We start from the raw sequence: 12,280 nt of genomic DNA, 5'->3' as shown, positions 1-12,280 counted from the left end.
TAATAGGACTTTCCCAATAGGGCTGTTATGAGGGCTAAATAAATTAATATTTGTTATATTTAAAATAGTAACTGGCACATAGTAAGGGCTATCTGATAAAGGAAAGAAAGAAAAGAAGCCTTTTACAAGGAACAAAGCGGATTATAATTATAGCCTAGTTTAGGCTATAAATTCTGGATAGTCAATCACTGCATATTTTAAATTATGAAATTATTTTACGTACTGCATTTTTAAAAGAAGGTAAACAGAGAAAAAGCATAGGAGAAAAGGAAGAAATCAACAGGTTTGCAGGGGTTTTTTTCCTTGTGCTTGTCTCTGAAGGTGACCTCTTTGGGAAACGTATGTTATTTGTTCTCTGAGCTGTGTATGATTAGTTTCTTCATCATACACAGACAAATTAGGAAGGCTGCTGTGGTGCCCAGAAATCATCCGTTAAACAAAGTCAAAATTAATGATAAAATTGAGTTCCCTTTGTATTTGATTTTCATCTATCTGTACTCAATTATAAACGAGCTATCAAAGAAAGCTACCCATTAGCTCTTAATTCATAATGACTCCAGAAAGCAATCCCTATACTGCCATTGATATCTCACCAACAACCTCTTATTCTCTGCAGGGCTTTAGCTGAAAATGAAAAGGGAAAACAAAACTACATAATCCAAGCAGCTCCTGATCCTGAGCCCTACCATGGAAAACTAGGAAATCAGGCTTAATATATGCAAGGTGTAATAAGTTTTCATCTATATATGTGAAAGAGACATTTGAACTATTTTTTTCTTTCACCATAATTTATTGTGCCTTAAATAAAACAGTCATAATAGCAACAGTGCATCCCAGATTTCTATTTCATTGTGTCAAAAGCAAATATTCTTCAAAGTTAGAGAAAGCGTTCCATGAGGAAAAAGTTTAAAACAGAGATGATATGTGCTTTATCCAGAGAGAAATAACATCTAATTATTTATTTGGGGTAAGAGTGACATCATCCCATAACTGAACTTTTCTCTCTTCATAGTACTCATCTCAACGCCTAAACACTGACCTCTGGAACAACCCATAGTAAATCCATTCTGTAGCCTCCTAACTAACTGGTTCTGAACTATAAGGAAAAAGAATTAGGCATTGTCCATTTATTCATAGGTGATTTAAAGAAATATTAAAACAGATTTGAATCCTGATTTGAAATAATTCCCTGCCTTTATTCACAGATTTATGTACATTTAATTTATATTCTTCTTACTTCCAAAAAAAGAAAAAAAGACTACTCACAATTTTAAAATATAATATATTTAAAAATAAAATGAGAAGAAAAAATCAGCAGTTACAATGAAAGTGGTCAGAAGGAGAGAAGGGCTGGAGGGCAAGGAGACGAGATAATGGTCTAGGACTGGAGCTGGATGGTTATCGCAAGTGTACAATTCATTTAATTTTAAGTGTTCTGACAGACAAGAGAAAGAGGCGGTGGGGGAACCATAAGATAAAAATAAGCATTTCAAATCTTCAGGAGAAAGGCAAACTTTTTTTCTAATATTAAGTTCTCTAAACAATGACTCACAGGAATCTTCGTTTTAAAAGTAACATAGAAAATGCTAAAGACTCATTAAAACAAACTGTGATTTCCAGACCAATATTTGCTTAACTTCAGTTATTTTGTTTGCTTGTTTTTAACCCTGGTATCAAAAGCATTCCTCCTATAAACAGCAATTCTACAGGCTGAAGATGCCTAAACTTACAGAAAATTTAAAATTACTGAAACACACTTTATAAATTTCTTTCACTTTCTGTATAATGTGCATATGCAAAAATATTTCCAACAGTAGCAAGTGTACTTACCTAATGATCCCTAACCCTTTCATCCATGCAGTCAATAAACACTTATTGAATAGCTTCTATGAATCAGATATTACTAGGTTCCAGAGACACAAAGATGACCAAGACACTGACCCTGTCCTCAAAAAGTTCACACTCTAAAAGTACATACCATCACAGTGAGTATAGCGGAAACAGGCTCTAGAGAGGCTTATGGCAGAAGGGATATTTGGTAAGTAGAAAGTGGCATTCGGGATTATGAAAAACTTCACCAAAAATAAATGGCATATAAACTCTATATCAAAGACTAGGAGTTTGTCAGATTACTAAAATAGGAGAAAGCCATTCCACATAAAAGGGATGCTGTCTTTGCATTTGCTGAGATATGACCAGAACAGCGTTTAAGCAACAGCAAGTAATTCAGTATGGACAGAATACCTTATTGGTATGGACTGAATGTTTGTGTCCCCTGCAAAATTTATATGTTGAAACCCAACCACCCAGTGTAATAGTACTAGGAGGTAGGGCCTTTGGGAGGTAATTAGCATTAGAATGAGATCAAGAGGGTGGAGCTCAAAGGAATGGAATTAGTGCCCTTATTAAAGTCACTAAAGAGTTTGCTTCCTCTCTCTGCTCTCCACCATGTGAAGAGACATTACCAATGAGAAGCTGGCAGTCAGAAAACAGCCCTCGCTAGAATGCTACCAGGCTGGCACCCTGATCTCATACTTCCAGCCTCCAGAACTGGGAGAAATACATTTCTGTTGTTCATAAGGAGCCTAGGCTATGGTACTTTATTATAGCAGCCCAAACAGACTAAGACAAGGATAAAGACAAAGATGGAGAGGAACCCAATGGCCAGGGCGTGGAGGGCTTTGTATGGTAAGCTAAGGAGTATGGAATTCAGCCTAGAGGTCATTGTTGTTCAATTCTTTTAAAACAAAGAAATCATTATTTAGACATAAACATACATGGGAGCCCAACTATAAAACAGAAAAGGAATCTCCTTATTTCAGGTGAGTGCTGGAGAATCTGAAAACTGACCTGGTCAGCTTCTTGTCACACAGTTTGAAAACCCTGTCTATAACCAAATCAGGGGTGGGGAGAGTTTATCACAAAGGTTTTTAGTCAGAAGGATAACATGAGCAGATTTCAAATTTTAGAATGATGACTATGGCTCTAATATGAAAATGGATGGGGGGAAAATGAGAACCAAGGAGAAGATGATTTATGAGGGTAAGACCATTTCAAGAAAAGAGTAATAAATGAAATCCTGTATTAGGACAGCGAATAGTGAAATTTTTAGAACATGAAGGATAAAGAGGAAATCCAAGTGACTACCAAGAGAAAGGGCTGATTACATACAAAGGAATAAAAATCAAATTATCAGGATTTTATCAGCAACACTGGATATAAGACAAAACCAGAAATATAAAATCTTAGACAAATACATAAGATCTCAAGTCATCAATAAAAGAATTTCTATAGGATGTGCCATAAGAAAAGAAACTGTTAACAAGTAAGCTGCAAAAGCAATGATTTATGACAAGTTTGAGTTGGCAGGTGGTACACAGCAAAAGAATATATTTTACCCATGACATAACTAGAAATGATCACTCAGGAACTGCAGAAGATTCAGATCCTATCACAGGCCATGACACAGTAGAAATCATCTATAAATTTATATGAAATACTAATGTGAATATGTGGTTCAAATGATTCATAATGGTAAATGAGATTTATATTGCTTCATTCATAGGTCTTAAATTTAAATTATCATCATCCAGCTATTTGTACCATTTTACTTTATTTTTTATTAAATCAGAGTAGGAGAGGATAGAAAACAATGAATTGGAAGTGAGGATATAGAAAGAGAAGACGCACGTGATAGTAAAGTTCTTCTTTCTAGGAATCTTTATGACATAAAAGAAAAAGAGAGAACATTCAGGATCCATTAACAGTGACTAATTTTTGTTAATTGATAATAAGATTACTTAAGCATTTTTATATGCTCTAGAAGAGAGAGAATGAACATTTCTGAGAAAAAAAAAAAGAGATCATTAAGGGTCAAAAAGCACCACAGGTTAAAGAATAAATTGTTCATTTTTTAAAGTTATTGAGGTTTTTCTTAAAGTAAGAAACGTAGGATTTAAGAAAAAGCAAAAAAGAATCTCTGTCAAAATTTAGCAATTGCAGGGCTCTGCACGCTTTTAGAGTAAAATTTCCTAAAATAGATTCATTATTCCATTTAGTCTCCTTACACATGTGACATCTTCATAAGTCAATACAAGTCAAACTGACCACTGTCTCCCATATAGAATTGGTTAATTCCTGTATAATCTTGCTTAACTTTATTTTCTTTTATTCTCTAATAGACCCCTGACAACCTATTCATTAATCTAATCCATTAACTCCTTCAAGACCAAGCTTAAAATGCATCTCTTTCCATAATCATTCCCTAACTAACTATTCAACCTTGATCTTAATTCTTCTCCATCTTTCCAGTTTCCTAAGAATCTATCTCTAATCCTTGTTCTCTCTCCCTGTCATCTTCTTTCTTGGGCCCCCTCTTAGCCCCATTAATATTTAACCAAAAATGAAAGGAACTAACAAATATAAAAAAGAAACAACCACATATTATATTTACTTATTCTTACTTTCCTGTTATAAACCTCTCAAAAAAAAATAAGCTTCTTCCTCTACTCCCTTACCAGCCACAGAATGCTCAAGTGACTCATTTGTTTATGGTGAGTTTTCTCCAAGTGGACAATAAATTCAAAGTGTAGGCATTTTGTCTTTTATTTCTTCACATACATCCAGGGAAAACAGTGCAATACGTCAAGTACAGAAAATATAAAACTAAATATGTGCTAACTAAGATATTAAGAAAGAAAAAGAGTAAAATCTGATAAATTAATGTGGAGCACGCTCAAAATAGAAGGAAACACTCACACTTTCTACCTCACCCACCCTCTAGGCAAACAGAGTTATGCTAAATATTGGTAAAAAGACTGCTTTGGAAATTTACACATTTATTTTGTGTTTCCTGCCAACATTCTAGAGAGCTTCCGAAAAAAACAAAAGAAAAATGAATCAATTAAAAAGCCTTTATTCTCATCTACAGAGGAAGACCATTTCCTAGTATGTTATTTAGGTTCATTAACATTCATGGTGTATTTTGCAAACACAGAGAATTATAAGCTCTGTGGTAAAGGAAAGTGCATCTAATTCTACCTACACATTCTCCCACAATTAGATGTTTCAGGGTCTTAAAAGTTGATTAAGTTGAACCAGGTAACAAATGAAGTGAGTAAAGGATTTTCTGTGGGTCATAGAGAAGAAAATCTTTATCACATATAATAATACGTAAAGATACCACAAGCTAGAAATAATCAGTCTGACCAAAATTTTATAATCATGGCATACGATAAGAATATAATACTCAACCAAGGCCCCAGAATTATAAAATATTCTTCTATCTGGTAGATGTATATTTTTCTTCTTTCTTTTAAATACAGGGGTTTAAGAAGTATAATCAAAATAACAAACCTACCAAACTTCTGTTAAAATAAATAACAGCAAAGGAATACAAAAAATATTAACAGAGAAAGACAGAAAAGGAGGCAACAAGAGAACAGAAATTTCAACAAATTTTTGGAACTTAGAAAGTAGTTGGAGTGGTAAGAAACTAAGTAGACAGGAAAAAATTAAAATCTGCTATTGCAGAGGAAGAACCTGAAGAGAGCTGGTCAGTTTGCTTCACAGAAGCCCTAGGAAACTCGGCATCTGGAGGCTTCTAGTACTATGGCAGAAGGTAAGATGCAGTGTTAAACAAGGGCACTGTAGGCTCTTCAGCAGAGCCTTTCCCTAACCCATACAGATAAACGTGTATTCCTCCAAAATGCCACCTCTCACCCCTCAAATGGGAGATCAGAGGTTCACTCTCTGAAAAACACTGAACTAGGAAGGCTCCAAGTTCAGAGACAATGAGCATAGCAAATGGCAGAGGTGAATCATATGGTTAAAAATAGGGGGATTCAGTGTCTTACTGAAAGTTGGGACCCTTATCTACTTTCCCTGTCCTTATGCATGGATGCCAGTAGCCACATAAAACTTCCTCCACTCCATACCCTTTCCACCCATCCCTTGTAAGAGACTGGAAGATTCACCTCTGGAAAAAATAAATGACCCCAGAGAAAAACTTTCACTTCTCTCCATCAATATAAAGGCTGTCTCACTTTCTGACTACCCAACAGTGAAGATCACCAGGAACAAAGGACACCAAAAACAGAATTTTCAATTGTCTTTTCCTAACTTATTCTAAAATATGATTATATTACCATGGATCACCAGGCATTTCAAGACAGCCTGCAACACAAAAGACAAGGGACTAAAAAAAAAAAGCAAAAACACACAGGAAAAGAAAATCTGAAAGAAACAGTGAGGGGGTGGGGGAACAAGAAGAAAACTTGGGGAAAAAATAAAACATCTATAATACTTTGAAAAAGATAAAACTATCTTTGAATATTTAACAATGACAGAATCTACACAAAAGGTAGACGACACAGGCATGTTATTAGAAATGTTTTTAATGTGATTACTAAAATAATGCAGTTGGAAGATAACTTCTCAAAATGGAACAGAAAGTCAAAATGATGGGGAACTTGACAAAAAGATAAGAAAATCTAGGAGATTCAATATCCAAATACTAGAATATCCTAAAACAGTTAACAAAAAATGTGGAGAGAAGGAAATAGATGGAGAAATGACACAAGAAAATAATCCAGAAATAAAGGATAAAGTGCTTATGAGATTAACCTTCTTAAGCAAATATGTAGATACTAATTTTTCAACGTGCCACATCCCTGCCCAATGGCATCTTTCTGCCTAGCAATCTCATTCTAGCTCTCAATAACTAGTTTCAATTTATGTAATCAATCTGATCTCTTATTCTCTAAAACCCAAACTCTTTCCACAAACTTTCTATCTCCTTTCTATTCTCAGGGAAGGTCACTTCAATACTCAGCACCTTGAAAAATGGAGACAATAGTCCCCACACAAAAAAGCAAAAGCAATTATGGTATAAAATAATTTGTGGGCTTCCCTGGTGGTGCAGTGGTTGAGAATCTGCCTGCCAATGCAGGAGACACGGGTTCGAGCCCTGGTCTGGGAAGATCCCACATGCCGTGGAGCAAATGGGCCCGTGAGCCACAATTACTGAGCCTGTGTATCTGGAGCCTGTGCTCCACAACAAGAGAGGCCACGATAGTGAGAGGCCCGTGCACCGCAATGAAGAGTGGCCTCCACTTGCCACAACTAGAGAAAGCCCTCGCACAGATACGAAGATCCAACACAGCCATAAATTAATTAATTAATTAAAATAATAATAATAATAATAATTTGTTAGACCTGAGACAAGGCTCAAGTTCTACTTCCTCTGTATCACTTTTTTTTTTCCTTTTTCTCTCTGTGAACCCTTAGCCTGACCAGCAGTGTAGCACAATGGTTAGAACCATGGACTTTGCTATTAGACAAGCCTGAATTCAAGTCCAGGCAATACCGTCTACTTAACCTCTCTAAACTTCAGTGTACTCATCTATGAATTGAATATATAATAACAGTATTTTATCTCACAGTGTTACCGTGAGGATTCAATTAAATATGAATGTAAAATCTCTAATTTCTTTCATGTGTCTCATCTGAGAAAACTGCAAATGTAGGTATTAAGTTCCATGACCCTTTTCTACCAATCAATTGTATAACATCTAAATATAATTCAGAAAGCAACATGATCTGCTCTGAACTGAACTGTGCCCCCCACCAAGTTCATATGTTGAAGCCCTAACCCCCACTGTGATGGTAGTTGGAGACAGGACATTTGGGAGATAATTAGGTTTAAATGAGGTCAAGAGCGTGGGGGCCTGATGATAGGATTAGTGCCATGTGAGTGCCATCTGTAAGCGAGGAAAAGAACTCACCGGAACTCAGCCACGCTGGCTGATCTCAGACTTCCAGCCTCCAGAACTGTGAGAAATTAAATTTCTGTTGCTTAAGCCACCCACAGTATGGTATTTTGTTATTGTAGCTCTAGATGATTAATACATGATCCTTCAAAAAGGTTAAAAGTCTGGTATCAAAAAACCTTTATCCTAGTCCATTTTGTTACTGATTTGGCAAGGAAAAGTTAAAGTACATAAATATCCTAAACACTTAAAAGAAGACAATTTTAATTGCCATTGCTAGTCATATGGATATTAATAGGAATGATTTTTTTAAAAAAGAAGAAAATGGAAATCAGAAGAAAAGAAAGGAATTCTTCAGTTTGCCCCCAACCCACCTTTCAAGTTCACTTTCCCCGATCTCTCACTTTTTCTGACGCGGGGTCTTTCACTGACCTCCTCACCTTATTACTTTACTTTTAAAATATTTTTTTTGGTAAACTCACTTAAAAACATGGAAAGGAGATGTTTACATGACCATATAAGCAATGGGGAATCTTCTTCCAAAGTGTTCAATTAAAAAGACCAGGTATTTTGCAAAGAAAATAAAGCTATTATTTCAATGGTAGGTAATATTCTTTTTTGAGAATGGTTACCAGATAATTCGTAAGAGAAACATCCACAAGTGAGTTATAAAGGTCAATCCCTTGTGGAATGAAATAAATTTTCAAGTTCAATTTAAGACAAGATTTTTAATTACCAAGGTAGACTACCCAGGGACAATTTCAGATTGAAAGGCCGAAACCCTTAAGTTAGTTGATTTTTAATACAGAATTTAACCCCAGCCCCCACAAAGAAAATCTGATAAATCATTTCCCATAAGTGAAAAACTACTTATATCACCATATTGACATTATAATAGCATCTAAATGTTTCCTCAAAATTTAAAACATCTAAACACTATGAGTGATATTTTAGGCCTAAATTTCTAGTAAATTTATCCTCACTGAAATCTTTAGAGAATAATAATGAATAAAGATTACACAACAGTTGATTGATATTTTTTGAATGTTTACTGTTAGATATAGATTTTTTTTTTAAGTAAAAAGGTAAAAGATGCTTTTTAAAAAATTTTTTTTATTATTTCATTTCATCCAGGTCAAATGAATTTATGAAAAAAAGCATAGTATAGTACATAGCATAGTGTTGAAAGCACCTTAGTCCATTTGGGCTGCTATAACACAATATCAGGAACTGAGTGGCTTACAAACAACAGAAATTGATTTCTCACAGTTCTGGAAGCTGGAAGTTCAAGATCAGCTGCTAGCATGGTCTGGTACAGGCTCTTCTCCAGGCTGCAGAGTTCTTGTTGTATCTTCATGTGGTGAAAGGGGTTAGGGATCTCTCTGGAGTTTCTTTTTTAAGGCCACTAATCCTATTTGAAGGGCTATACCTCATGATTTATGCACGTCTCAAAGCCCTACGTACTAGTACCATCACATCAGGAATTAGTATCTCAACATATGATTTGGGGGGAGGACACAAACATTCAGACCATAGGAGAAAATATAAAAGCTTTAGAGTTGGATGGGAGAGGCAAATGCCTATCATTATTAACTATATATTAATAATCATTCATTCCTAGTAATCATTTTTTCCCAATGTATAAAAACTACACATGAAAATTAATTCATTCACTATATATAACAAAACAGAAACAGACTCGTGGATATAGAAAACAAACTAGTGGTTACCAGTAGGGAGAGGATAGGAGGGAGGGGGAAAATAGAAGTACAGGATTAAGAGATACAAAATACTACTTATAAAATAGATAAGCAACAAGGATATATTGCATAGCACAAGGAAATATAGCCACTGTTTTGTAATAAACTTAAATGGAATATAATCTATAAAAATACTGAATCACTATGTTGTACACCTGAAACTAATATAATATTGTAAATCAACTATACTTCAATTTTAAAAACTGTAAAAAATTAATTCATTAACCCCCCCATTTAATGCAAAGAGTAGGTAATTGAAGCCCATAACATTTTCTAATTTAATAAGACAAAAAAATTTCTGCAGCACTTTAAAAAACTGGAAATTTCAATTCTTAAAAACAAAATATAACAAAACAAATGGCCAAAAGACCTAAAGCAACAATGAAATCAGTACTATAATAGTAGCCTCGCTTCACAGTTTCCTAAAATCAGGACTTACAGACCATAGAAAAATCAAGGTCTATGGTTTATTCCTTCAAAGATTGGGCCTAAAAATGGCTTTAACATTCAATAAACATTTTTTGAGTGCCTACTCTGTGCCAGGCACTCTTCTAAGAATTGAAAACATACAGTATTAGCAAACAGAAAAGCAAAGGCCCCTGCTCTCGTGAAGCTTATACTGACTTGGAAAAGGGATTATATATATTAAATTTAAATCCCTCTTATTGTATACTGTAGCTACTTTTTCTCCTTTTCACTTCAGATTTAGGAGAACCTTGGCTGCTATCCCATATAAAAATGTCCCTTTATTCCAGACAATATGCTCTTCTGGTAACTATATTATGTGAGGCAATATTTCAGTATTTTCAGGTACACTTATAATTTCATTATTTGTAAAAAACTGCAAAACAAACATACAGTGCATTTTTTATTTTAAATATACTTTAAGTAACTCTGGTTAATATTGTTAAATAACAAATGCCAGTAAAAATATAATTCATTTACAGAATCTATCATGAAAAATGCTATGAATGCTATCACACATCCAAGGAAGGGAAAGAGAAACAAGGGACATGGAAATATTATATAATTATATGAGCATGGGCTAAAATCAAGTAAATGTTGAAGGATTTAGATCGCCTCTCATGTAATCAAATCTGTGATAGGTAATCCAGACGTTGGGACCCATCCTTCAAGCCTCCCTTGAGGAGACAGAAGAGGGCAGCTGTGTTGGCTCTGCACACCCTAAATGCAGAGCTGCATGGTCAGCCAAAGCAGAGGGGAACTAGAGGACAGGCAGGCCCCTAGGCTAATCCAAGGAGAACAGGAGAAGCAACAGCCCTGATATCAAAGAGCAGAAAGAGATCAAGAAAATCATATCCCCAAAAGGCATGGGTCTCCAACACAGCCTCCCACATTTATGTGGCTCATCACAAAGTTAATTATATCAAGTCTGTCTCTACAGGTAAAAATTCTCTGCCCGGCTGACTTGAAGACAGGCTTCATTTTTTTTTTTTTTTTAATCAAACTTTCTGTTTTCCAGGCTAAACTTTTGCAATTATTCAGTGATCCTTCTATAAGGTTTCCAAAGTTGATAATAATACAACTACTAAGTTCAGTACCTTACCAACCGAACAATTCCAGTCTAACACATTTCAATTTGCGATGACTTCTCTTAAATTTTCCTCTATTTAAAAATTTACACTGTTTCTCCCATAATTATCATGCATCAGTTTACATTTTAATAGTTTAAATCGAACTTTTCAAACAGGACAAAAAGAAAATAGTAAGTTCAAATGAAAACAGGAGGGAGGAAAGTACCTTTAATTTGGATCCATGAGGTACTAGGACAGATCTATTCTGCTTTGGTGGGATATACAGCTCCCATTTTCCAAAATCCAGTTTTTTATATGGGTATGCAAATGGATTCCAATCATCTGAAAAAATAAAGACGATCAATTAACAATAGCATTATAGGACTAATATTCAATAAATTTCAATCAAAGTATAATATACTGCCTACTTATACAGAATCAAATTGCCTAAAAAACATTGTTTTCTAAGGTACTAAACAAAATACTCTACTAGTCATTTAGAAAAAGCAGGTTATGCTTAACTTATTTTTTTAAAACATATTTGAAAGTTTGCCTTTTGCATCTTAAAATTAAAGATTACAACACATTTTCCATTGTACTTTCAACTCTATTACTTCTATCAATAAACAGAATGATGGGTCCTTTTTTAAGAAACACCATCAACAAAGGGAGATAATATGAAAAAAATAGAAACGCATTCTAGGCAACTAGATAAAATACATGCTATGGTAGAAAAAAAATGGTGAAAAATTATTAAAATCATATTACCCAAATCCACAAGTATGTGATAGAACTGAGTTAAAATCTAAAGAAACGCCTCAAGCAAGAAAGGTAGAAGGTTATAAACTACAAGAGGCAAAGGAGAGGTGGACTGCAGATGCTGAAAGAAAGCCAAAATGAACCACAAGAGACCCATGGACACATAGAAATTTAACATGTAATAGAGGTGGCATTAAAAATCAGTGAGTAAAGGACATACTGTTTAATAAGTGGTGCTGGGACAATTGGTGATCCTTATGAAAAAAAATGAAATGGATCTGTACCAATAATATTACTGAAGAATCATTTGAACATAGATTAATATTTAAATATGATAGACAAAATGATAAAATGCTTAGAAGAAAATACAGGAAAAGATATTTATAATCTTGGGTTTAAAAGTGTTTTTTAGACAAGATACATACATGTACACACACATACACATACATACAAAACC

General features: G+C 34.5%; 1 protein-coding gene across 1 annotated transcript in view; it reads right to left on the bottom strand.

Annotated features, from left to right (window-relative positions):
* Positions 1–12,280, bottom strand: part of GBE1 (1,4-alpha-glucan branching enzyme 1) — a 281,420-nt gene that overhangs the window by 166,687 nt on the left and 102,453 nt on the right. Inside the window, exon 3 of the mRNA XM_059921363.1 lies at positions 11,291–11,406. Coding sequence (XP_059777346.1) covers positions 11,291–11,406 — 116 coding nt within the window. The remainder of the gene's footprint in view (positions 1–11,290; positions 11,407–12,280) is intronic.

Source organism: Balaenoptera ricei, chromosome 4 (genome assembly GCF_028023285.1).
Source record: "Balaenoptera ricei isolate mBalRic1 chromosome 4, mBalRic1.hap2, whole genome shotgun sequence".
In the NCBI taxonomy this organism is placed as follows: Eukaryota; Metazoa; Chordata; class Mammalia; order Artiodactyla; family Balaenopteridae; genus Balaenoptera; species Balaenoptera ricei.
The sequence above is the reverse complement of the archived record's forward strand: the minus strand, read 5'-3'. Positions and strand labels throughout refer to the sequence as shown.